The sequence below is a fragment of the Choloepus didactylus genome, chromosome 27 (genome assembly GCF_015220235.1).
Source record: "Choloepus didactylus isolate mChoDid1 chromosome 27, mChoDid1.pri, whole genome shotgun sequence".
Taxonomy (NCBI): Eukaryota; Metazoa; Chordata; class Mammalia; order Pilosa; family Megalonychidae; genus Choloepus; species Choloepus didactylus.
This window is the reverse complement of record NC_051333.1, coordinates 7,446,753-7,473,422: the sequence shown is the minus strand read 5'-3', so window position 1 is coordinate 7,473,422 and position 26,670 is coordinate 7,446,753. Positions and strand designations below refer to the sequence as shown.

Here is a 26,670-nt window from a genome sequence, read left to right as displayed (position 1 = left end):
CTACACACATTTTCCAAGCTTCTAAGTGCTGTCCCAGCAGCAGCATATTAGCACTGGTGTCCTTGTCAAGGTAACAGATTCTCTATCATGAGAGAGTGCTGTTGTTTCAATACTCTCTTAGCCAATTTCGTAGCTCCTCTCTTTTGATCCAGTGCCCTCAGGATTCAGCTCCATGCATAACACCTTATTTGCTGGAGAATTCATGCTGCACCCCTAAGTGGCCATGTAAGCCTAAGGCCGCCATGCTGTGAGGATGCTCACGCCACATGCAGAGGCCGTGTGTAGTTCTCTGGTCAACCCAAGATCAGCCTTTGGGTCATCCCAGCCAAGGCAGTAGACACAGAAGTGAAGGGGCCTCTAGATGACTTCAGCTCTGAGCCAAGAAGTCACTCTCAGACTTTTGAGTCAACCAGTGAAGACTTTAGGCATCTTGGAGCAGATTAAAGCATTCCCTGGCATGCCTTGTCCGATATCCTGACCCACATAATCTTTGAGCATTAGAAAATGGTTGTTTTATAGCATGAAGTTTTGGGGTAGTTTCTTTATGCAGCAATATTTACCTGGAAAAAAAAATAGGTGATCACCAGTGTTCTCTCTGAGTCTGTACATTTATAAATTTTTCTTCAGGTAGACCCTGAACATTTGTTATCAAGGGGGTGTTCCCAGGAATTTGATTGGAGGGGCAAAGTTGGAATTTTATACTTTTGTGTAAACTTTAAGTTTCTACTTATGATTGCCCAATTTTATTAAAAAGTACCATTTGGCATGAGTGTCCAATTTTGTGCTTTTCTTGTGAATGTCCAAATTCTTTGCCTAAGTTTTGACTCAACCTGTAACTATGGCAGCTAGAGCTGGTGAAGGGGCCAGAACGAGTGGGAACCTGGTTTGAGGGTGAAGGTAGAATTATAAAACAAAGAATCTGAAGGATTCCATGAAGGATTGTTAGATACATGGAGCTAAATAGTATACTTGTAATAATAACAGCAGTAGCTAACATTTGTTAAGCATTTACTATGTGCCAGGTACTTCCTAAGGATTTGTGTGTCAATGCACTTATTTTTCACAATAACTGAAGTATATGAGTAAACATACTTATTTCACAGTCAAGAAACTGAGGAATAGAAATGTGAAAAAGCTTTCTCAAGTTCCAGGTACCTTTTGCAAACCACTATTTGACCTCACTTGGATCAGGAATAAGGGGCTAATGATGCTGTATCAAATAGGTTCTTGGTTGTAAGTAACAGAAACACCAATCTAAAATGTCCTAAAAAATAAGGAGATTTGTTACATTCTATGATGAGAAGTTTGCATGTTGGGTGGCTCCAAAAGTGGTTAAACTTTCTGTTCAGAGATCATCAAGGATTCTGCTTCTTTTCATCTTTTTGCTCTGTCGTCTTCAGCAGGATGTCTCTTGTTTTCAGGATTGCCACCTCATGGTTCCAAGATGGTGCCTGCAGCTCCTGCCATCATGTGCAGACAGAACCGTATCAGACAGAAAAAGGAAATGATTTCTTTTCAAAAGTCTGTTTTTAAGGGCAAGGAACACCTTTCCCAGAAGTGTCCTCCATCCCTGTTAAACATGTCTCACCAAAACTGCATCATATTCATGACTAATTGAACCCAGGGGAATGGAACCACCATGTTTGGACCCAGACCAATCATGGTTCTCCTCTTGGAACTTGGAGGTGGGACAGTCTCTTCCAAAACACATGGCCATCTAGTATCTGAACAAAATCAAGGTATGGTTAACGAGGAGGGAGAGATGATATGGCTGGACATGGGGGCTGCACCTAACACTGTTTGCTAAGTTAGTCACCAGGATGATTTTTCATTAAGAAGTTGTAATAATACACTAAGTGAGCAAAAGATTTTGAGCCAGAAAGATATAGGATTGAATCCTGGCTGCAACATATAAGCTGTATGACACTGAGCAAATCATTTTTACCCTCTGAAGAAATGACTTCATTTCTTAGAAGTAACTGCTGAGTTACTTCTACAGGTGAAATAGGAAACAAGTTGCAAGCACATAATAGATGATCTTATAGTTGTTAAATAGGAAAAGAATTATTCTTTATATGTTTATCTTGTACACAGTTCCTTCTCTGAATTCCCTTTATAATTCTAAGAGTTTATCAAGGGATCCCCTTTGGCTTTTCCAAATAAAAAATCATCCTCTCTCCCTTTACAATGCTTATTAAAACTCATTTCATGTCATATTGCATTGGTCAGTGTCTCTAGAACAACGTAAATTTTCATGGTAGTGATAAATCCAACACCACTCCTTACTTGACCCTAATAGTAAACACCTTTAGGACTTAGATTTGACCATTTCCTCTCCTTACCCCACCTCCACCCATTCCCCACTCCACAACTCCCATCTGAATTGTCTCTAGGAGGAACGTGAAAGCTTAGGCATAGACAAATGTGTTGGAATCACCCATTAAGTATGCATCCTTATATAATTTCTCCTCTCTGAGCCCATTTCTTCCCCTATAAAATAAGGATGACTATTCGTTCCTCTGAGTGGTTTGGTCCCCAAGATCTCTTCATCTTGTGGATACAAGTGAAGCCATCTTAATAAATCTCAGCTCTGCCAGCTTTGAATCTGTAAATCAAAATCTATAAAGTAACAACATTATAATAATGCCTTTTAAGCCATGAATATGGTATAATCTTTCATTTATTGAGGTCTTTAACATCTCTCGAGTTTTCCATGGAAAGGAAAAGCACATCTCTTGTTAGAATCCTAGGTTTATTTATGAGTTTTATGCTACTTGGAAATAGAGTATTTAAAAATTTTTTCATTTTCTACCTTTTTATCAACCTGGCATTCAGGAATAGATTTCTTAGATTTACCTTTTATCCAACTTCCCTGCTAAACTCACTTAATCTTAGTCATTTACAGGTTCTATTGAATTCTCTATGATTCTCTATACGCAAAGTATGTCATCTGAGAATAATGATCATTTTCTTCCTTCCCAATCCTTATGCTTATTTTCTTATCCTATCACAATGATGCTAGAAGAATAAAGGGTTACCTTTGTGGTGGAGGGAAGGTGTACTAATTGGGAGGTGGCATGAGAGGAGATTCAGAAGGGTTGGTAAGGCTCAGTTCCTAAGTCTTGGTGGCTGTTTCATGAACATGTTCACTTCACAATAATTCAGCATTTTATGAACTTTTCTGAGTTAGTGTTATACTTCAACTAATAGTTTAAAAATAGCATTATTGTTGTGGCTATTATTTGTGGAATGTCCACAAACTGACATTCTCTCCAAAAGACTCCCACAAATTCTTTGATACTCCACTTGCATGTGGTTTGGAGTAAGTAACTCTATTTCTAATGAATATAAAAAAGGAAAATGGTCATACGTGGCTTCAGAGAGCAGGGCACATAAGCACTGTGGTTTCCTGCTTGGACTCTTAGGTTGTTTGCTGTTGGGGAAGTTGGCTGACATGGGGGACGACTGAGGCCTCCAGCCAAGAGCCATGCAAATGAGCCTTCTTGGAAGTGGATCCTCCACCCCCCAGCTGAGCCTTCAGGATGACGGCAGCCCAGCTGTCATCTTGGCTGCGACCTCATGAGGACCCCAAGCCAGAAGCACCGAAGCTTCTGGATTCCTGACCCTCAGACCTTGGGTTGTCTTAAGCTGCTAAATTTCAGGATAATATTTTAGACTAATACAACCATCTAGTAAAAATCACCCTATAACATGTTGGCTTGACAGTCCCAAAATGTACCACAGAAGCTCCTTTCTACCCTCTACCTCCCTTTCAAAGAAGCGTACCACCACTAGGGTCTCTCTGGAAACCAAGACATCCTGTTAGCTGAGGATCAAGTGACTAGGTGTGCACAGAAGTAACTCACTAGCCCTCCTTTGGGGCCAAAAAGGAAACAGAATTCATGCCAGCATGAGGGGCCATTTATTGTTCGGGGGCCGGGCCCCCACGTTTTGGAGGGGTTCCCCCGCTGCTTCCTCCCCCCATTGTCCCCATGGACCCCTCAAGTGGCAGGTTGCTGAGTTGATCATGGAGGGAGCACATCTTCAAGTGGAGATAGTCCAGAGCGGCCACCTTCTCCCTGCAGTGACAGAAAGCGGGACGTTGGTGTGGGCGAGGCTAGGGGGCGGGGTGCTGGGCTGGAAGGAGGGGCTGACCTTAGGCCCTTTCCCGAAGACCTCACCCTCCTCCCATGCCCTCAGCCTCCTTCCTCACTCCGGCTTCATCTTGTCCGTCAGCAGCAGGTTCTTGGCCCGCAGGGCTTCGTCTTGGGCCAGCCGAAGTGTGGAGCTCAGGGCCTCTGCCCTGACGTGTTTGGCCAAGGCCTGGCGCTCCAGCTCCTGGGGAGAGGAGTGTAGACGCGGCTGGGCTTGCAGGACTGGGCTGGGGGTGGAGGGGGAGCTGGATCGCAGAGGGCAGGGGGCAGGGTCCCATGGGGCCCTCGTTCCTCTTCCAGGGTGTTCTATGTCCCATCATGTCTCAAGTCCTGAGACTGACCTCATCGTCTCACAACACAATGGCCTTCCAAGTTCCACAGCACATTGCACTTTTGTCTGTCCCACTGTGTGTCACCTATGAACTGGCCTTCTATGTCCACAAGGTATACTGCAAGTCCACCTACCATCATGCATTAGCTGTGTGCTGGATTCCCAGCATCCCACAGTACACTGGCCTTCCATGTCCCATCACACACTAAATCTGTATGTGTCATGTTGTCCCTTAATGCACAATGTACCGAGACCGGAACCACTGTGTGTGTGTGATCTGTGTTTGTGTCCCAGTATCCCATCACGGGAAGAACTTCTACATCCCATAATTCCCAAGATCGCTACATCTCTTTATCATATGAGCATCTCTGTCACAACAACAGTCCTTAGTACTCTGGTTCTCTGTATTCCACAATGCACCAGGCCCCACGTCCCATCGTGCATTAGGCCCAAATCCCATAATCTGTTAGATCTCCCTGTCCCACAAGGCACCAGGCCTCGAGTCTCATCAGCCACTGGGCTTGCGCCATACAGGACTAAGGTTCATTTCCCACAATGCACTACCTTACTAGGACCTATATTCACTGGTCCCACGTTGGACCCCCTTTATCTCATACAATGCACTGCCTCCCTTAAGGTCTAGTGAGAATCAGGCTGTGTGTCATGTGCTTTAAACCAGTGTCTGCATCCCGTAATGCACCAGTCTATGTCCCATCATGCCTTGGGCCCCAGTCCCTCACCTGAGGTCCCAAAATGACTGGCCCATGACTCACTAGCTGCCAAACAGCTGGCTCCACAAAGCAAAGTCCTCCCCCAATGCCTGCCGCCCACAGCCCAATCCTTCCGCCTCCCCTTGCCCTGACTGAAAAGCAAAATGGGGCATGGTGGCCCATGGTCCCTGGTACCAGAATCTTCTTGTGTAGCCTCTGGCAGCTGGGGCAGGCGGGGGCCAGGCCCCTCTGCTTCACCTCGTCCACTAATGGGATCAGAGCTCGCTCCAGCAGCTGCTGCAGGGACTCCGTGGACAGCTGCTGCCCCTGGCTGGGGAAGGAGATGTGACCAGATGAAAGAGGTCACCTACCAACTCCATGCCCAGGATGCCCCTGGCTCACCTGCCGTGCCCCCTTTCCACTGTGCACTCCACGCAACCTCCCCACAATGCACCAGGGCCATCCTACGCTGCATCAGGTATCCTTTGATTCCAAAGGGCACCAGGCAGCCTTGGTCCCCACAGGCCACCAAAAAACTCACATTTCCCACACTACACTAGTTAGGCCTGATCCCATGTGATACTGGGAACCCTCTCTTCCTGCAAGGGACCAAGTTTTGTATCCCGCAGCTCCCACTATATATCAAGGTTTCCCCTTTCCCACAAAGCACTGGGAAACCCTGACTCCCACCATGTACCCCATCCCAAACTTCCCACAATGCACTAGAAATACATGTGCTATAAAATGCATCAAGGTTTTCCTGAGTTCCACAAGCGCCTTCTGGGGAGGGAAGAAACGTGGCTCCCATAATGCAGCAGAAATAACCAGTCTTTCCACGCATCGAGAGTCCCTGTTTCCCACAATGAACCACCCTGCCCACCGCCCCCCACTGCCCGCCCCTTCTAAGGCCTTCAATGCCCTAATCTCAAGGTGACCCAGAATGCACCTGGAACCAGGCCCCGCCCCCATACCTGGCACAGCGGGCACAGGAGCCTTGGGGGGACCGATCCAGGTGCATGGACAGGTCAGACCCTCTTCGAGAGCCCTGGAATTGCCGCCCCAGCTCCTCCAGAATCGGTTTCACCGGGCCCAGCCCCTCCAGTTCGTTCCTCAGAGAAGCCACAGACACTGCTGACCGCTCCACCCTGGGGCGTGAGAGGAGCCGGTGCTGCGGCTCAGCCTCGCGTCCAGGCAAGCCCTCCTCCACCGCGTTACCTGGGCCGCAAGGCCTCTCCCCTCGCTGCTCTATTTGGCCTCTCCTGAATTTTGGGGTCCCAAATGGCCTTCTCAGTTTCCTCTTGGCCACGCCCTTGTCCTTTTAAGGTATGGACCACACCCCTTCCATAATTGGCTCCGCCCCTCCCTGCTCTCCAATTGGCCCTTCCCTGGGTCAGTATAGGGTCCGGACCGCTCAGCCCCAGCTGATCGCCCACCCCCACACTCCGTCTTTCTCTCAGGACCCGAGCATTCGGGTCGGGTCCGCTTCGCCCCCTAGTGGACCCCCCACGTCCCCACCCCGCGCACCCGGCCCGGCCCTTACATGGTGCACAGCTCGTCCACCCGGCCCCGCAGCTCCTGCAGCCCCCGGGCCGTCTGCGCCTGCTCGCGCTGCGCCCGCTCCCACTGGCCCAGGAAGCCGTCCAGCCTCCCGCCCAGGCCCCCGAGCAGCCGCAGGGCCTCCTGCACCGCCCCCTCCTCCTGGTGCCACCGGGCGGTCAGCGAGGACACCTCCCTCCTGTGGGGGCGGAGGAAGGGAGCGGGTGGGGGCTGGGCTTGGACCCTCCCCTCCTCCCGCCTCGGAGCACGCCCGATGGCCCCGTACCCACCCCGTACCCCAATTCCCTAGTGTTGCCCTTTCCTTGAAACCGCCGCTGCCCTGCAGAGCCTCGCCTCGATCCCCGGATCAGCCAGCCTGGCCCCTCCCTCCTCCACGCCCCAACTCAGCACCTCCAGGCACCGTCTCCCCAAAATACCGCTCACCCCATCCTTGTCCCATCACACTTGCCGCCCCCGGGATCTTCTACATTCCACTCTGGCCCCGCCCACACCAGCCTTACTGGCACCACCCCTTTCCCCGCCCACCGGCGCCCCAAGGCTCCACCCCTAGCCCCGCCCACCTCAGCTCCTCGAGGCCGGTGGAGACCTTCTGCAACTCCTGCTCGCTCACCATGGGGCACTCCCCTGCCCGGGGCCCCATTCCCCAGCCGCCGGGGGCCAGGCCGCGGGGTCGCGGGGGCTCGTCGGGGCTCCCGGGAGGCCCTGAGCAGCCCTGGGGCAGAGCGGCGGGGCCCAGGCCGTGCCGGGAGAGGCCGGCCTCCAGCTTCTGCTCCAACTTCTGCAGCTCGGCCTCCTGCCTGCGCGGCGTCTCATCCTGCAGTTGCTGCTGGAGGTAGCGCAGCTTCTCCTGGGCGGGGGTGGGAGGGAGGGGTCACAGTGTCCAGCCCCCTGCCTCCCGCAACCACCTCCACCCCTAAATCTGCCCCATGAATCCCCGAGATTGGAAGGTGAATGGGTGTGTGGACAAGATATGGGGAAGTCACCCTTGAAGTCTACACGGGCTCCATCCTGCTGGCACTGGGGATGCTCCTTTTGAAGTGTAGCTGCAGTCCAACTCAGAAAGCCTGCCTCCATGTCTCCACCCACCCCAACTCCAATCCTCCAAGCTGTCAAATTCCAGATCCCCTTCCCCGGACCCCCCCCCCCCAAGGAATAACAAGCTGTCATTGGAAAATGAGTGTGCAAGTGAGCGGTCCTGTATATGGGGAAGAAGTTCCCTATCTGCGTGTTGACCGGTCTCCAACGTCCACTGGAAGCCTAACTTGAATCCCTCTTGGTGGCGTCTAAATACGACTGTGAACGCGGAGGGGTGGGGTAGTGGTCGGGGCAGGGTGGGGACGCCCACCTGAATACTACGCTCCCCTCCCGCCGAATCCTGGGACCCCCGCCCCCCTCCCTGCCCCCTTACCTCCAGCAGGGCAGAATTCTGCTTCAGGACGTTGGTTTTGATTTCAGTATCTTCCACTGACCGGGTCACCTTCCGGCAGTTCTCCTGGATCAGGATATCAGGGCGGGGGCCTTGCCTTCCCATTCCAGTTTCGCCTCTCGGCCCTTAGTCTCGCTATTTCCATACAGGCTCCGCCCCCCCCCACGCCCAGGGCACACCCACTTGGTCCCCAAGTCCCGCCTTCTCCTTACTGGCCCGCCCCTCACCGTCCTGGAGCCTCCCCTTGCGAGGACTCCCGCGTGCTACCCACTCCTGCCCCCTAGCGGCCCACCTTGAGCTGACTGCAGTAACCCTCCAGTTCCTCCGCCTCCTGCCGCCGTCTCTCTAGATTCTCGCTCAGCACTGAGCACTCGCTCTGGAGCAGGGAGGGACGGGGCTTAGCCGGGCCCTGAGGGAGCCACCGGGCGGGAAGGCAGAGCTGGGGGCCCGCGAAGGCCCCTTTTTCCCTTCTGAGCCTCAACCTCCCCAGCTGGCCTATGAGTGCAACAGGTCGGGGGTGGCTTCCGAGAGGGGAGCTTGGCCCCGGGGGAAAGGAGGTGTTGGGGGACCTGTCCTCACACCTGCAGTGTCTGCACGTGCTGGTTAACCCGCGTGGTCTTTTCCTTCAAGCTGGTGATGGAGTCTTTGGCACGAACCAAGCCGCTGTTGACCCCGCTCTAGGGAAGAACAGAAAATGGGTGAGTCAGAGAGTGTATGGGGCAAGCCCCCATCTTCAGGAACATTCCAGAACTGGGAGGCGCGGTTTACACCTGGATTCTGCTGTGGAAAGGTTGGGTGACTTGAGCAAGGGTTGTTGTGTCTCTTTGATTCTGGGAGTTCCTGCTCCAAAAAATCAGGGGGTGGACTCAATTTCTGCACAGTGGGCATGGAGAAAAATTAGGAGACTCTAGGAAAGAACGGGGGGAAGCGTTCTCAGACAAGTGGGGCAAGAAAGATGGATTCAACCAAAAGTTGAAATAAATGCCCTTGGAATCCACAGAGATAAATAAGACATATTCTTAAAATAAATGCTCTCTCTCTGCAGGCACTAGAGAGTTATAAAGATAACCTCCCTTCCAGATACGAGCACATACCATGCACCAGATCAAGCACTGATACATGTCTTCTGATACTCATAACCACATTTCTTAAGGTGGGAAACTGTTTGCCCATTTTGCACAGCAGGTTAGGCAGCCTATCCAGATTTCAAACCCAGAGAGTTTGTTCTAAACCATCATGCTATGTGGTCTCTAGACATCATGACCTTACATTATCTTGAAATGCTTTGTGGCTCAGGAGGGCTGTGTGTGGCAGACACATGGCTACTTGTTCCCCAGGATCCATTCCCTCCTCTTCCTCATCTTTAGAAGAATCAGACTGGCACATGACTGCCTAGCCAAAGACTACATTTCCCAGGCTCCCATGCAGCTAGGTGTGACCATGTAATTGAGTTTTGGCCAATGGAATGCAAGTGCATATGATATCGACAATACCAAATCAAGCCTTTAAAGAAAAGGGGTGGGAACTCCCCCGCTTCTCTCTCCCCACTGGCTAGAATGCAAAGTTGATGGCTAAAGTCATGAGATGGAAGATGCAACAAGACAGGAGGAGCCCAAATCCCCAATACCATACTCAGTGGAGCCGCCACACTCAATTCCAACCATCTTTAGAGACTTTCACATGTGTTCAAACCATATTATTTTGTGTCTTTGTTACAGCAGCCAAATTTGTGACTTAACTGATACAACTTACATTCCCCATTTCACAGTTGAAGGGACATGCAAAGAGCTCCCTTGCAGCTGGTTATTATCATCTGACTTGATGATATAAATGTGTTAGATATGGGCACTGGGTTATGCACAAAAGGGATAGGCATAATTCTCTTCCCTTTTCCCCTTTTTGATGGCTGGAAGGTGGTGGTGAGAGCAACAAACTAGAACAGGCTGAGCAACTGGAAGAAAGGAGGCTGCATTTGAAGAGCAGAGCTGCTCTACTTGTTGAAGCTATTATGTCAGAACTAAACTATCCTGCTTAAACCAGTCACTTTGGGTTTTATTCACAGTCGCTGAATTAACTAACACTCAAAGAGAAAGAGAAAAATTTTCCTCCATTGTAAGATGAGGACAAAAACATTTCTTGCATGACTGCTTTGGAGGACAAATGTGTTAGGAAATACAAAATCAGGATGACATCAGCAAAATGGTGGAGTGAGGACCTCTAAAATTTTACCCCTCCATAAAAGCAATGAAAACACTGCCCAAACTGTCGGAATCATTTTTTTACTTCACAACTTTGGAAATTAACCAAAGACTTGCAGCAACTGAAGCAGTGACTCAAGAGAACTTGCTGAATCTCAGAACAGGGAAATTTGTGGCTTTTTGACTTTGCTTAGTCCTATCTCCCACTTTGCAGCTCAGTGGTAATCTTGGAAGATAACAGCACACATTCCCTAAACTAGAGGGTGCAGAATGAATCCGGAGTTCTTTCAAAGCCTTGTTCCCAAAGAACAGTGAGTCTTATTTGACCTGTTTTCTGATTCCCGGAAGACATGCACAAAAGGCTTGTCTTTATTTTGCCTGATTCTGAACTCCCATTGTGCTAAAAAGCATCTCTCTTGCAGGGTAGGGACTAAGTTGTTGAAAACATTTGCTGGTAGGTGTTTTAATGTTGCTAGTGCCTGAAATTATGATTAACAGTTGGGGCAAACAATAGACTCACCAAGAAAGCTTAAAAGAAAAGTCTAAGGAGTGAGATGTCCACAGGGGTTTTGAAAATTTCCACCAAATTCCTGGGTATCTAGAAGGCCATGCTCATGTGTAGGTCTGTGCATGTGCTCAGGAAAGACTTGAAAAGGCCCTAAACTCTCACCTCTGGCTGACCTTGGGGCTCTGCACAAGCAGGAATTGAAGGATAAGGCAGAGTTGTAAACTGGCTGAGTGTTGAAGGTGTGCTATAACAGGCACACAGAAGCCCTCAGAAAAGAGTGGGATATTTTTGGGTTCCTGACATTTATGGAAACTTCTGTCAATCATTAGCCAAATCCCTAAGCTAACAGATTTCAGTGGCTAAACACACAAAGAATAGAGACTTTGCAGAATTAAATAAAGTCATTAAACAAACAACTGCTACAAAAAGCAGCAGTAATAAGAACAGCAAATCCTTGGGAGGGGGAAAGAATCTATTTCCAGAGTTTCCACATTATAATATTAAAAATGTGGTTGTCAACAAAAAATTATGGGGGGTGGAAAGAAAAAACAAAGTATGGCTGACACATAGAAACTGTCTCTGAGGAAGCTCAGATTTGGCCTTACTACACAAAGATTTAAAATCAGCTATTTTAAACATGGTCAAAGAGCTAAAGGAAACCATGTCTAAAGAACTAAAAGAAAGTATGAGAATGATGTCTCACTAAATGGAGACTATCAATAAAGAGAAATGATAAAAAGAAACCAAACATAAATTATGGAGTTGGAAAATACAATAACTGAAATGAAAATTTCACTAGAGGGGCTCAACAGCAGATTAGAAAGTTAGAAGACAAAATGAGTGAACTTGAAGATTGATCAATTGAGATCACCAGCCTGAGGAACAAAAAGAAAAATAATGAGGAAAAATTAACAGAGCCTCAGAGACCTGTGGGACACCAACATGCATAGCGATATAAACATAGTAGAAGCCCCAGGATGAGAAGTGAGAGAGAAAGGGGCAGAAAGAATTTTAAAGACATAAACTCCCCAAATTTGATAAGAGACATGAATCTACACATACAAGAAGCCCAAAGAATTCCAAGTAGGTTAAATGCAGAGATCTACACCTAGACATATCATAATCAAACCATCAAAAGACAGAATGAATGTTGAAAAAAAAAGAGAAGTGATCCTTCTTTACAAGAGGTCCTCAGTAAGATTGATGGTAATTCCCAGGACAACCATTTAGAAAACTGAAAAATATATAGTAAAAGAAATGACAAGGGGAATTAAAATGGTACACTAGAAACATATAACAAAAAAGAAGGTAGTAATAGAGGAACTAAAAAACACAAAAGACATGAGACATATATAAAACAAATAGCAAAATGGCAGAAGTCCTACTGTATCAGTAATTACATTACATGTAAATGGATAAAACTCTCCAATTTAAATACAATGATAAGCAGAATGATTAAAAGAAAAAAAAGACCCAATTTTCCAGCAGAGACAACCTCCCAACAAGAATATGTATTTTGCAAAGGATCTCCTTCATCCCTCTCCAGAAGAGAAGAAGGGGAAACACATAAAGAAGTGCCTGGTGCAGAGCCCCGATGCTTACTTCATGGAAGCAAAATGTCCAGAAAACTATCAAATCACCCCAGTGTCTAGCCACGCACAAACAGTAGTTTTGTTTGTTGGCTGCTCCATTGTCCTCTGCAGGAGGAAAATAAAAGCTTACAGAGAGGTTCTCCTTCAGTGAGAAGCAGCACTAAAAGCACCCTAAATCAAGATGAATGAGAAGCCATCCTAATAAACACATTTTAGATTTTTAAAATTATCCAGCCATATGCTGTCTACAAGAGACTAACTTGTGATTCAAAGGCACAAATAGGTTGAAAGTAAACGGAAGATTTCCACGATAACCATAACCAAAAGAAAGCTGGAGTGGCTATACTAACTAGACAAAATAGACATTAAGACAAAAATTGTTACTAGAGACAAAGAACATTTATAATGAAAAAAATTATCAACTCATCAAGAAGCTATAGAAATTACAAATATGGATGTACGTAATGACAGAGGCCCAAAACACATGAAGCAGAAACTGAAAGAATTGAAAGGAGAAATAAAAAATTCATCAATAATGGTTGGAAACAGCAATACCATGCTTTCAATAGTGGATAGAACTAGACAGAAGATCAGGAAGAAAATACAAGATTGGATAGCACTGCAATCTAGACCTAACATCTGTCATACACTCTACCAACAGCAGAATACAGATTCTTCTTAAGTGTACTTGAAACATTCTCCAGGATAGACTATATGTTAGGCCAAAAAACTAGTGTCAATACATTTAAAAGGATAGAAATCACACAAAGTATGTTTTCTGACACAGTGGAATTAAATGTCTGACCACCAATGGGTCAAAGAAGAAATCACAAGGGAAATTAGAAAATACTTTTAGATGACTGAAAACACAACATGCCAAAACTTACAGGATGCAGTGAAAGCAGTGCTTGGAGGGAAATTTTTACTTGTAAATGCCTTCATTAAAAAAGATCTCAAAATCAATAATCTAACCTTCCACTTTAAGCTAAAGAAAGATCAAACAAAGCCCAAAGGAAACAGAAGGAAAAGAGAAATAAGGATTGATGTGTGATGAAATAAAATAGGGAATAAAAAAGCAATAGTGAAAATCAGCAAAACCAAAAATTATTTCTTTGAAAAGATCAATGAAACTGACCAATCTTTAACTAGACTGACCAAGAAAAAAAAAAAAGGAAACTCAAATTAACTAAAATCAGGAATGAAAGGACATTATTATTGGCCTTACAGAAATCAAAAAGATTTTAAGGGAATACTACAAACAGTTGTATGCCAAGAAATTAGATAACCTAGAGGAAACGGACAAATTCCTAGAAACACACGAACTACCAAAATGGACTCAAGAAGAAACAGAAAACCTGTAAAGACCTATAACATGTAAAGAAATTTAGCTGGCAATAAAAATATTCCCACAAGTAATTCCTAGGACCAGATAGCTTCCTGGTGAATTCTACCAACTGTTTCAACAAAAATTGACACAAATCCACCTCAAACTCTTCCAAAAAACAGAAGAGAAGGGAACATGTCCCAACCCAACCTATGAGGCCATTTCACTCTGATACCAAAACCAGACCAAGACATCACTAGAAAATAAAACTACAGACCAATATCCCTTATGAATATAGATTTTTAAAAATCCTCAACAAAATACTAACAAACCAAATCCAGGAGCATATAAATGGATTAGACACCACAACCAACTGGGTTTTATCCCAGGAATGCAAGGTTGGTTCAACATTTGAAAATCAGCCAATATAGTACACCACATTAATAGAGTAAAGGGAGAGAAAACAGATGATCATCTCAGTAGATGGCGAAAAATATTTGACAAAATCCAACACCATTTCATGATAAAATCACTCAAGAAATAGGAATAGAAGGGAGTTTCCTCAACCCGATCAAGGGCATCAATAAAAATCCCATAAAACAGGGCGATTTAAAATATGTCCATAAATTCTTTGACAGTCCTTTAAAATGTAGAGCCTAATTCCCTTACCTTGATCATGGAATGGACTCAGTGATTCGCATTTAGTATAATATAATAGGGCAAGAGTGATGGTGTGTGACTTAAGACACTAGTTCATTAAAGGCTCTGTGGCCTCCTGCTTGCTCTCCTTGCTTGGGGGGACAGTAGATGCCAGGTCATACACAGCCCCTTGTGGAGACATCCACGTGGCTGGGAACTGAGGCCTCCAGCCAACAGCCAGGTACAACCTTGAGCCCCATTCAGGCCTTCAGATACAGGCAGCCCCAGTTGAAATCTTGACTGCAACCTCATGAGAGGCCCTGACCAGAATTAGCTATGTCACCCTAGTTTTGCTGTTGTAAACTGCTAAGTCTGGGGTCATTTGTTTCGCAGCAGTAGATAACCAATACATGAAATGATCTTTCCAAACTGAAGACACAGAAGGTCTTGGGTTTCCTCTAGGTAACTTTTCTGGGAATGGGGGAAGCAGATCCAAGGTCAACTCCCCAGTTCTCCCACTTATGGGCTGTATGACCCAGGGGAGGGGTGTCATCTCTCAGTGCCTCTGTTTCCCTCCTGTAAACCAGAGATAGGAATGACAGCCACCTTTACCGGGCTGCTGTGGGGATGGACACGGACTAACTCAGAAATGGACCAAGGTCAAAACTTTTAAAAAGGGGGAAGGCTGGCTGGGGTCCCTGGAGGCATTAGCTTCAGTGAGAATAGTTCAGGGAGTGGTGGAGCCAGAGCCTGTCAGCCTTGGTTGAACGGTAGATGCTCTAACGCCCGGGGACAAATCTCTCCTTGGCCACCCAGTGTGACTCCTGGCAATCCAACTCCCCACTCCCAGTTGCTCTCAGTTTCTTCTCCCATAAAGCGGAAATATCTTGTTCAGACGACAGTGGGGAAGTGTCACCAAGATGATGTCATCAACATGCAAATACAATGATTAGTCTCAGCATGGTTAAAAGTCATAATAGGACGGGATCTGCCAGGAAGGGGCCTTAGCAACACTGACCCTCCCAGCAGCTTCAGGGAAATCCACAGACAGCAGGATGAGTCCCCAGCAGGGGCCCGAAGACCTGCCCTGTCAATCTGTGCCGTTGGTTTATTGTGCGATTTCCCAAAAAGCAGTGCCCACTTCCCTGGGTCCCAGTTGCATCCTTTGATCTCATAAAGGTGTCCTGGCTTAAGACAGGAGCCAAAGCCTTGACGGCTGCACTGTTCTCCCCCCTCAGTCTCTCCTTCCTCTCTGGGACTGTCACCCTCTCAGACAGGGTTTCATCACCTGCAGGTCTCCGTCCCCCTCCCTCTGGGTCTCCGTCCCCCTCTCTGGGTCTCCGTCCCCCTCTCTCTGGGTCTCCGTCCCCCTCTCTCTGGATCTCCGTCCCCCTCTCTCTGGTTCTCCGTCCCCCTCCCTCTGGGTCTCCGTCCCCCTCTCTGGGTCTCCGTCCCCCTCTCTCTGGGTCTCCATTCCCCTCTTCCTGGGTCTCCATCCCCCTCCCTCTGGGCCTCCGTCCCCCTCCCTGGGTCCCCGTTCCCCTCCCCGCCTGTCTGCAGGTGTCTCCCTTGACGCAGCCGGGTGCTGACTGCTGCTCTCTGCTGCCATCTGCCCTCTCCGTGCCTGGCATGTACCCCTGGCTGTGGCCTGACTCCCCTGCTGCCCCCCAGTGAGTGCAGCTGAGCCAGGCCTTCACCCCGGCTGCCCAGGACTCTGTCTCAGGCCTCAGGATCCACTGGGGGCTTGGCTCAGAAATAGCTCCCAGGGGAGGCAGATTCCGCAGGAGACATGGTGGAGGGAGGCGGGAGATGGAGGGACGGGTTGTCCCCGATGGGGAGGAGAAGCCCCCAGGCCGTCCAGTCCCTCCTGTCCCCCGACTCCCCACCTGTTCCCTTCCCCTGGTCCTGGCTCAGGCCTGGAGCTCCTATCCTGGACCCCCACCCATCCTCTCTCGGGCCTCCTGGGCTCCAGCGTCTCCCCTCCAGATGCCCCCCATAAATCAGTTTAGGGGACAGCAAAAACTTTTGCTTTATCACCAAATCCACTTAGCTTCTGTTCCCGACCCCTTTTCTTTTAAGTGCCATCCTGCAGACGCCATCTACCTCTCTACCTGTCGGTGGTTGTGTCTTTTCCATCTTTCCACTGGGCACCCTCACCGAACCTCAGAGAGAGAGAAAGAGACCCCCCCTGGAAGGGACATTGCTCATGAACCCACACTGGCTCCCCATTGCCCTTGAGAAAATGCCTGTGCTTGTCAGCCTATAGCCTCTGCCCTCTCGCTCGGTCTGGTCTGTCTGACATGCTCAGCCACCCTGGACCCTGTGCCCTTCCAACCCTGTCCATTTGCACAAGCTCTTCCAGCTAGCTGGAACACCCTTCCTCATCTTCTGCCTGAGTAACATGTTCTTTGTCTTCAAGATCCAGTTTGGGTTCTGCCTTTTCTGGAAAGTTCTTTCTGGACCATGCCTGGCTGGACCAAAGCCTCCCTCTTCAGGGCTCCCACAGTGACCTCTGCTGCCCCCCAGCCTGACTCCTAAGCCTCTGTCTGCCCCACACAAGCTGCATGACCTTCGAGGTGCTATTTAACCTCTCTGGGCCTCCATGTGTTCATCTGTAAAATGGGGACAAACAATAACCATGGACACAATAATAGTAGCTAACACTCACTCAGTGCCTACAGGGCTGGTCGCCACACTAAACATTTTATCTGGGAGACCTGCCCGCCATTCTCCTGGCAGCCACATGAGGTGAATCCTCTCCCATCCAGAATTTTGTATCTCCTGCCCCTAGAGCAGGGCCTGGCATATTGCAGACATTCAAGAAATATTTGTTGGAAAAACAAATGTATGACTCTCCATTTTAAAGGAAATGCTAGTGAACCTTATCATCATCATCACAACCACAATTATTCTCACTTTGATTCTCGTTATCCATGTCTACCAGAGCTCAGTTTGGGGCCTTGTCCAGGGAACACCTTGGGAGGTAATTCAGCAACCAAGCTGGGGTCTCTGTACTCCAGTCAGGGATTCTCCTAGTTCTTGCTCATCTCCCACTTTTGCCCCTGACCATCAGGTGACCCCCTCAGAAAACTCCTATTCATCTGTCAAGGCCCAGTTCCAATACCACCTCTTCCAGGAAGCCTTCCCAGATTCGCCCAGCACCTGGTTTGAGGGGCCCTTGTCTGGGATCTCCAGCGCCACCTCCATTATGGCCTCCATCACCCAGGCTGTGTCTGTCTCCCCCACTAGCCCGGGAGCCAATTCCCATCTGTGCCCCCAGCCTCATGCGGGATGTGGCAGTAACTGAAAAAACTAAAGACAAATTCTGAGGTGGCAGGGATCATTCGCCCAGGATGAAACCAGTTCATGGCTGGCCACCAGAGGAGGAAGAGACAGAGTCTCTGAGCCTCGCAGGGCAACCAGAACCTTCTGCAAAATCAAGAGCGTCCTCCCCACCCTCAGGGTTTGCCTACCACCAGGTCAAGCCCCCTCGTCTTCCCCAGCCGGGGGACCTCTTACCAGGATTTCCGTGATGTCTGGGTCATCTGGGGCCCAGGGTGGCGGCGGGGAGGCGGGGGGCGCAGGCAGCGCAGGGGGGCTGCCACTGTCTTCTGTGGTCAAGTCTGTCCTCGAGGAGTCAGCGGGCTCCATGGCCGCCAGGTTGAGCAGGGACACGTTGGTGCAGGCCGAGGAGCGTTTGAGGTTCAGGCACCAGTGCATCGGCTCATGGGACATCCGGGGCTCCACCCTGGGAAGGAGAAGCAGGTGGGGGGGGGTGTCGGGATTCGCTCCCAGTGGGGTACGGCCCCCCTGCCTCCCTGTCTCCATACCACCTGCTCCCCGCTGACTCCAGCCTCACTGCCTGCTTTCTTCCTTCCTCTTCCCTGCAGCCTACTTTCTTTTTTCTCCTTCCCGCTGCCTTCTTTATTCTCCCTTCTCGTTCCTGCTGCCTGCTTTCTTCTTTTTCTCATCCCTGCTGCCTGGTTTCTTCTTTCTCTTTTCCCACGGCCTACTTTCTTCTTTCTTCTCCTTCCCCGCTGCCTTCTTTCTTCTTCCTTCTCACCCCCACTGCCTGCTTTGTTCTTTTTCTCATCCCCACTGCCTAGTTTCTTCTTTCTCTTTCCCCGCAGCCTACTTTCTTCCCCTTTCCCCTTCCCCACTGCCTACTTTCTTCTTCACCACTTTCTTCTCCCTTCTCCAATTCCTCACTCCTTCTCCTTTTTCCTTCCCCAGTTTTTCCTCCCTCTCTCCGCTTCTGCCACCCCCACCATCTTTCTCTCTGCCCTTGCACCCTGTCTCCCTCCTTCCCCCTCCCCCTCCCCGCTGCCCGCCTGCTGCGCCTCCTCTGCCCTCCCCCTCCCCTTCCTCCGGCACCCATGGTGGGACTTGGGTTCTGTTGGAGGCAGCGCTGGGCGCTAGGACCGTCCCCAACAGGGTGCGACAAACCCACCCATGGAACGACACGGCCTTCTTTTTCTTCGTGATCCCTTTGGCCGGGCTGAGCACCCCCCCGGGGGCCTCCGGGAGCAGCTGGGAGTGGCTCTCGACCCCCGTGGGAGGGTCCCCGGCCTCATGGATCTCTTTGGACTGCCAGATCGTCTTCACCACCACGCTCGCCATGGCGTGGGGGGGCCCTGCTCCCAGGGGATCTTTCCTCTGAGACTCGCCACCTACTCTGACCACTGAAGGAGCTCCTGCCCCCCCCCCCCAGCCTGCCTCACAAAGGACCCAACCACTGGGCCCCTGGGGGGAGGGGGGAGCAGGGAGAGGCCACGGCTCATGGAACCTTCCAGGAGCCCAGGATTCCAGTTCACCCCAAATGCAGGCCCAGCCCTTCAGAACCACAGTGGATCTCCTCAATTTCTAGTCCAGAACTTACAACGGGGGGGCCCTTGGGTTCTTGGGAGGGCCCCAAATCTCCTCTTCCTGAGGATAGCCGTGGGGTCACCATAGCTCCCCACTCTCATACTTGATCCTTTGTGCAATGCCGCAGACTTGGTGCTTTTCTAGGGTCTAAGAGGAGGTGGTGAATGAGCAGAGTCCGAGCCCCTGCCCACGTCCTTGGGGGTGGGGGGCAACACACAGACACATAGACAAGAAAACACCAGGCATTGACGAGTGATGGAAAGGAAATCGAAATGGGGCGATGGCGGGTGCAGGCATCTGTCAAAACTCATCAATTTGTGCGCTGCACGTTTGTGCCTCTCACTGTGTGTGAATTTTACCTGCTACAAAAGAATCTAAATAAATATGGAACTCCAGTTAATCGTGAGCACGCCAAAGTATCTGGGGTGAGGTACAGATGGATAGAGAGGAGGCTAGATGTACAAGCTAGTGATAAAGCAAGTAGAGAAAAATGTTAATGGCAGAGTGGAGGTGGGGGCCTGTGGGTGACGGCTCTACAGTTGTTTTTACTTTTCTAAATATTTAGAAATATTCATCATAAAGTGATGGAGCAGAAACTGGCAGTGGGGATGAAATAGTGGGGGGGACGTGCTTTCAGATAATCCATTGGACAGCCATACAATGGAATATTATTCAGCGGTAAAAGGGATGAAGTTCTGATACATGCGACGACATGGATGAACCTCAAAAACACGATGCTAAACTAAATAAGCCAGACGCAAAAGGCCACTTATTATATGATTCCATTTATATGAAATATCCAGAATAAGCAAATTCATAGAGATGGAGAGTAAAATAGAGGTTACTGGGGGGTAGAGGGACAGGAGGGGAGGGGAAGTTCTTGCTTAATGGGTGCGGAGTTTCTGTTTGGGGTGATGGGAAACTCTTGGTAAGAGGTGACGGTGATAGTGGCACAGTACTGTGAATGTAATTAATATCAGTGAGCTGTATGAATGGAAGTGGTTAAAATGGGGAATTTGGGGTTGTATATGTGCCACCACAATAAACATTTAAAATTTCCAATGTGGGGGGTGAAATGGAGGCAATTATAAATGGAAGATCTATCGTCAGATGTTGATAATTGTTGAGGCTGGATATATGGGGGTGCATTATAACCTTCCATTTGGGGTATATTTGGAAATTTATATAATAAAATTAAAAAGAATACTGGGCAATGTGTTAGATGGTGATGGGGAGGGCGAGGAGGGGCTATTTTAAATCCCTAATGTCCAAGGAAGGGACATTTGCGCTGAGACTGGCAGGACGCTGGGAAGCCAGCCATCGGGAAAGCAGGGGAGGGGGTTGCAGACAGATGGACAGGAGTGAGCCTATCTGAGGGGGGAGGCCCATGTGGCAGCAGCGGGGACAGCGAGTGGGACACAAGCTGGAGCAGCAGACGGGGAGCAAAGAGGACGGCGTGAGCAGCTGGGGAGGACGGGGCTGGGGGTGGTTTAAAAAAGCCCGCTCTGGCTGCATGCGGGGGACGGGCTGTGGGCGGCCAGGGTGGAAGCAGGGAGAACATCAAGGAAGGTTCTGCCAGGATCCAGGTGAGAGATGGCGATGGCCCGGACGGGGCTGAGGCGGTGGCTGTGAGGTGGGTGGAGGTGGCACGATATGTCCTAGCCCCATCGAGGGATGGGGAGGGATTTGGGCACAGACATCTGGATTCCTGGCAGGTTCATGGGCCCAAACAGGAAGACCAGGGGGTGAGTTCAGTTCTTCTGGAGCAAACTGAAAGTTGATTTGGATCACAAGTGGATTTGCTCAGGTCAAAGTCTTAGAACCTCTTATTGGTGGTTCAACCCATGAGCTCCTTGGGGATCCAGGGTTCCCTCTCGTGCCCCCGTCTTAAAACAACTGTCCCAGCCTGCAGGAGGGTCCAGCTGAAAGACTGAAGAAAGCACAAGGCACAGACTGAGATATGAGCTTTGTTGGGGGAACTTACATACAGCAGAAAAATCAAATAGCTTCCAAAGGTGGCGGTTCCGAGCGTAGAAGTAGCGTTTCCTCATTTAACAGTGATATAGCTAGTTTTGATTCATTAAGTGCGTGAGTGGTGTGGTTAGCTAAAACAGCTGCATGCTTTTCAGTTACTAAGGTGGTGCCTTTGGGTGGAAATATAGCTAATGGATAATACCACCAGGAGGTCTGCTTTACTCTGTATTTAGTTTTTACCATTTCCCAATTACTGGGTTTGTGTGGTAAGGAGTCATAAATTGTATCTGGCATGTAGGGCTGTCCCCACGTGCAGTGTCCAGTCCATCTGTAGGGCACGTACGGCCAACCGTTTTGCCCCAGGTCCAGCGTCACCCTTTAGGAGAGGGGCAGGCCCCACTTTCATTAGCCACATTTTGCCATTGGAAGTGACTGCCATTTTACAAACTGATAGTTGTGTTGCAGAGTTCAGCCCATGTCTTTACATCCTTCAGTACGCTCCATTCAAATTGGAGCCACTTTGCCTACGGTTACAGTTTCAGCAGGGAGCCATCTCAGTCCATCAAAAATCAAACATCCTGGCAAGGGTCGCGATTTGTTAACTTGTTCCCAAACCAAAGAATATATGAACGAATACGTTATAGTTTTAGAAGACAACATTTTTGGTGAAGAAGAGAAACAGAAGAAGTGTTTCCAAACTCATCGTTGGCTGGGGTTCTGCCACATCAGCATCGTGTCCCACGTTGTCCAGTTGGTGTGGACAACAGTCCACGAAGGCCAGTGACGCCGACAACGGCAAATCAGCATCCCAGCACTGAGACCTGTTGTGCACGTATGTTATAGCCGAGGCCCGCCGTAGAAATGTATTTCCTACAGTGCCACGGGGGAAAAGAAAGATGTTTATGGGGAACATTAAGAGGCAAATCTTGGTGCTCTAACAATATATAAGCTAAGTTCCCACTAGTAGACGGTGTAACCGTTCAGCAGCTTCCTGTAATGTTGGCTCCAGGCTACGAATTTTTGCCAAAGCATCTGCTGCAGTGTTGCCTGGTAAAGAGTCAGTGTTAGTGTAATGGGCTGACATGTGAAAAACGGTCACCTTACACTTGAGGCTCTTATTTGGGGATCTTGACCGGCTGCCCAAGCAAGGGGAAAGGGACCTTACCAAGCATCCTCTGCAGGTGGAGCTGACGGCTCTTTATCCTGTAAGGGCCGAGTCCTTTGGCCGGAATCAGTATCTTCATCTAGTGACTTAGTTTCTTGTTTAGTGTATCTTTGTTCTTTGGGCAACTTCCTCCATAATTTTATTAGTATGGCATTCGGCTGCCTATCAGTATCTTCGACTTTAGTGCCTGTGGCTACTAAGTCAGCCCACATTTGTTTGCGTGACACGTGGTTTGGACTCTCGTGCCGTCACTGGGTGCAGCCCATGGCTCCGATCCTGGCTCCTTTTCGCCTTAGGTGCCAGCCTCCCCTCCGTCTGCAATGATTTGTGTGGCTTTTGAAATGGGCTGTCCGACTTCCAGGCCAAGGACAGGTACTAAAGTCCCATCCCAATGGTTGGGGGCTGTGTGTAAGGCTGCATCTTTCACCCTGGCATTGAAAGATTCGCCGTCTGGTCCAATGAAATCAGGGGTGCAGATTGCATGTTTCATTCGTAGCCCTCTGAGCATATCTTGCAATTTATCAATGGTGTTCCAATGAGGGGTGGCATTGGGCAGGTCCCCCTCACTGGGCCATATTTCTTTACATCAAGTCATGAGCCAGTTAAGCAATGAATTCAGTTCTAATTGGGTCTTTGGCGAATTTAGTGAATATACATGTTGGCAGAGGGAAGGATGAGTAGTGAGGGAAGCCAGTTTACTCATGTCATGCCCTGAAAGCAATATTCCTTCTGGACCAGTGTCCCATGGGTATAGTAGCCAATTTGACATGAGCTCTTTTGGCTTTTGCCTATACTGATTTCCAATTTTGCCTAATTTGGAGATAGTGTAATCTTGCGTAGTAACACATTTTTTGGTCGGCAGTGCAGCTGGGGACTCAGCAGCATCACCACGTCCACCTGCCCAGGGGGTTGGTGGAGGGGCTGGGGCTTGCTCTGACCAGAGGGGAACATGCTTACTCTCTTCATTTTCAACTTCCCAGTCAGACTGAGGCTCATCTTCTGGAGAGAAATCAATGTGTCCCATACTTTGTGATCCCAGTCAGGGGAAGTCATCTACGTAGCGTAGCCTTTCGTTCAATACATCCTTTAACTCTGCTTGAGCTAATCACATATCCCCATGTAGCTCTAGTTCTTCCTCTAGGCAGAGAACCACAGCTTTGGCTGCCAGAGGCTCCTCCATGGCTGAACACACAGCCCCTAAGAGGGGCCCTGCAATGGCCGTGGTGGCCTGATGGCTTTCCTTTTTCTTATGCAGGACAACTAACAGTCTGGCTGGGGAATTCTTTTTTTTTTTTTTTTAATTCAAATACATTCACATACCATACAATCATCCAAAGTGTACGATCAATTGTTCATAGTACATTCATATAGTTGTGCATTCATCACCCCAATCTATTTTTTGAACATTTTCCTTGTACCAGGAAAAGTAAAAATAAGAATAAAAAATAAAAGTAAAAAAAAACACCCAAACCATGGTCCGATCCCACCCCACCCTATTTTTCATTTAGTTTTTGTCCCCATTTTTCTACTCATCTATCCATACACTAGATAAAGGGAGTGAGATCCACAAGGCTTTCACAATTACACCATCACCCCTTGTAAGCTACATTGCTATACAATTGTCCTCAAGAGTCAAGGCTACTGTGTTTGATAGTTTCAGGTATTTACTTCTAGCTATTCCAATGCACTAAAACTTAAAAAGTGTTATCTATATAGTGCATAAGAATGTCCACCAGAGTGATCTCTCGACTCCATTTGGAAACTCTCAGCCACTAAACTTTATCTCGTTTCATTTCGCATCCCCCTTTTGGTCAAGAAGATATTCTCAATCCCATGATGTAGGGTACAGATTCATCCCCGGGAGTCATATCCCGTGCTGCCAGGGAGATTTACACCCCTGGGAGTCGGGTCCCACGTAGGGGGAAAAGCAATGAGTTCACCTGCCAAGTTTGGCCGGGGCATTCTTGGCATCCCCATTCATCCGGGAGGGCAACCACCCCTCCCCACGTGGACGTCACAGGCCATCCCAGGATTCCCCCCCGGGGAATCTCGCTTCCCAGAATTCAGGCTCTCAGTAGCCAGGGCCCCTTGGTCTCCTGGCTGGCTCGCCAATTGTCCCAGCCCATGGGTGTGTGTCCAGCCGAAAGACCAAAGAAAGCACCAGGCACAGATTGATTGGGGGAACTTACGTACAGGAGAAATCAAGCAGCTCCGAAGATGGTGGTTCAGAGGGTAGAAACAGCGCTCTGTGGTTAAGCCGGAACCAGCACGGCCAGTTGTAGGGGCCAAAGACAAAGCCATTCCAGTGACTATGAGAATATAGGTATAGCAAGGGGTCTCATGATGGGGAAGAGGACTTATTAATTTCAAAGTGTGCAAGGTGGGGGAGGGAATTATAGGTTGCTTTGTAGATAACAGTAAACATGAAAACATCTTCAAGTTTCTAGGAAACTGTAAGGTATAGATTAACATTCCCTTCAGAAAGGGTTTCTTTGCTTGCATACATCAACCATCTGCACATTCTTTCCTCCTTAGGGAAGTCAGTTAAATTTTGATTAACTGCCTTAGGTCACGCAGGCTGCTCGGTGCTCGAATTCCACAGGATTCTAGCGAAAGGCCAGGGCCCTCGCCTCCCACACCAATAATGGCTTGCCCAAACCTCATCTAGGCCCCCAAAAGTGGACTTGTTCAAGGCCTGGTCTTCCAGGTGACTTAACAACAGGTCAACCCAGGTTTTCCAGATCGTCTTCCTCAAAACTCAGGCCACACCCTGCCTGGCCCTATTGATAGCCTCTGGCTACCGAGCAGTGGCCACATGGCCATTCCAAGCCAAGCCACGCTGTGTGTATGCTGGCCTTCAAAAATTTAGGAAAATAAGACTGTAAAACATGCTGAAATGACAGTATTGGGATATGTTGGATTAAATAAAGTCTGTTATGAAAATTAGGTTCACCTGTTTCTTTTCATCTTTTTTTTTTTTTAATGTGGTTAGTGTAAATTGAAAATTACACATGGGGCTCCTGCTGTATTTCTGTGTGGACAGTGCTGCTCTAACTCCTAAGGGGTCTGCCATGAGCTCCTGCCGGGGCTGCCCAGTCCACCCCTGCTCGGTTTGGCAAGAACACTTGCCTGTGCCTTGCTACCCTGCTCTTACATAAGAACAAACCCTTCCTTTTTAGCCCTAATAACAGCTCTCCACGTCTCTCTCTCTCATAACCCCCAAAAGAACCAGTCTGAACTCTATCACTAATGTGTACTTTTAATGGCCATAATCTTTAATGAGAAAGTATGTCCTCACCAAGTCACCAATCCTTGGAATGCTTAAAGTCTCCTTCCACAAAAAAAAGACTTGCTTAACTCTCAGTCCTAATAATATATTTTTTAAAAATGGTGCCGCCCCTCTGTTCCCTAGGGGCAGCCAGCCTCCCCTCCCCCGTGTTAGGCACGGACTCGCCGTTGCTAAAACAGCTGAGGGATTAATAGACCTCCCTCCTAGAATGCAGAATGGATTTTCCCAGGCCCCATTCTTGGGAACGCAAATGGACGGCTCCATTGAACCGGAGAGGTGGGTTCTTCTTGCAGTACCTCATCCCCTCCCAGGATTCGCAGTGGGTGCTCTCAGGATCCAGGGCACTCTCCAAAGGCTCATTCCAGGAATACTTGGCTTCTGAGAATAGAAAAGGGTGGTGGGAGTTTTGTTCCTAGAGGTGACAAAAATGGACTCTTCCACTTCCCTTTGCCCCCAATTTCTCAATAGCCTGGGGCGCGGGAGTTCTGGAAGCTTTGCCTTCCCAAGAGTCAGCCAACCAAAAGGATCTCTGGGGCATTGAGGGACCGAGCCGGAGCAGATTGACCCATTCCTTCCTTCAAAAAGCATTTTTTTTTTCTTTTACCTCGGCAGTACTAGGTCCCATTCTTCCTCAGCGGGAACTGCACAGCTGATGAAGATAATTACAATTTTGATTTGATATCAGCTATAATGGAGGCTGTCTGAGTCGCTGTGGTTGAAGAAAAAAAAGGCAATATATCGAAAAGCTGTTATAGGCCAAAACATAGTTTAAATCCCAGTTCTGCCACTGTGGCGCTGTGTGACCTTTGGCGAATCACTCAGCGTCTCTGAGCCTCAGTTTTAACTTCTGTTTAATGGAACTAGACCTAGATTACAGTTCCTCCCCTCGGAGATTATAGGTTTTCTGACAACCCAAGTCCTGACATCTTGGTAGCTC

At 48.7% G+C, this 26,670-nt stretch overlaps 1 protein-coding gene and 1 pseudogene across 6 annotated transcripts; one reads left to right on the top strand and one right to left on the bottom strand.

The window, feature by feature from the left end:
• Window positions 1-3,920: 3,920 nt before the first annotated feature.
• TSKS (testis specific serine kinase substrate) lies at window positions 3,921-26,651 on the bottom strand. 6 transcript variants are annotated; one of them, XM_037819587.1, is made up of 13 exons: window positions 26,338-26,651; window positions 26,030-26,111; window positions 24,638-24,753; window positions 17,959-18,187; window positions 8,760-8,855; window positions 8,471-8,554; window positions 8,161-8,244; window positions 7,313-7,599; window positions 6,736-6,930; window positions 6,167-6,340; window positions 5,391-5,526; window positions 4,182-4,381; window positions 3,921-4,079 (listed from the first exon to the last, which is right to left on the bottom strand). In XM_037819587.1, exons 4-13 carry the CDS (start codon window positions 18,172-18,174, stop codon window positions 3,923-3,925), a joined length of 1,629 nt encoding a protein of 542 aa, XP_037675515.1. In that variant the 5' UTR covers window positions 18,175-18,187; window positions 24,638-24,753; window positions 26,030-26,111; window positions 26,338-26,651; the 3' UTR covers window positions 3,921-3,922. The 6 variants fall into 6 exon arrangements, with proteins under 6 accessions (XP_037675515.1, XP_037675512.1, XP_037675514.1 ...); XM_037819584.1 differs by lacking the exons at window positions 24,638-24,753; window positions 26,030-26,111; window positions 26,338-26,651 and adding an exon at window positions 18,890-19,089; XM_037819586.1 differs by lacking the exons at window positions 24,638-24,753; window positions 26,030-26,111; window positions 26,338-26,651 and adding an exon at window positions 18,890-19,059 and having other exon boundaries at window positions 4,214-4,381.
• Window positions 12,352-12,640, top strand: LOC119521828 (annotated as a pseudogene).
• Window positions 26,652-26,670: the final 19 nt, after the last annotated feature.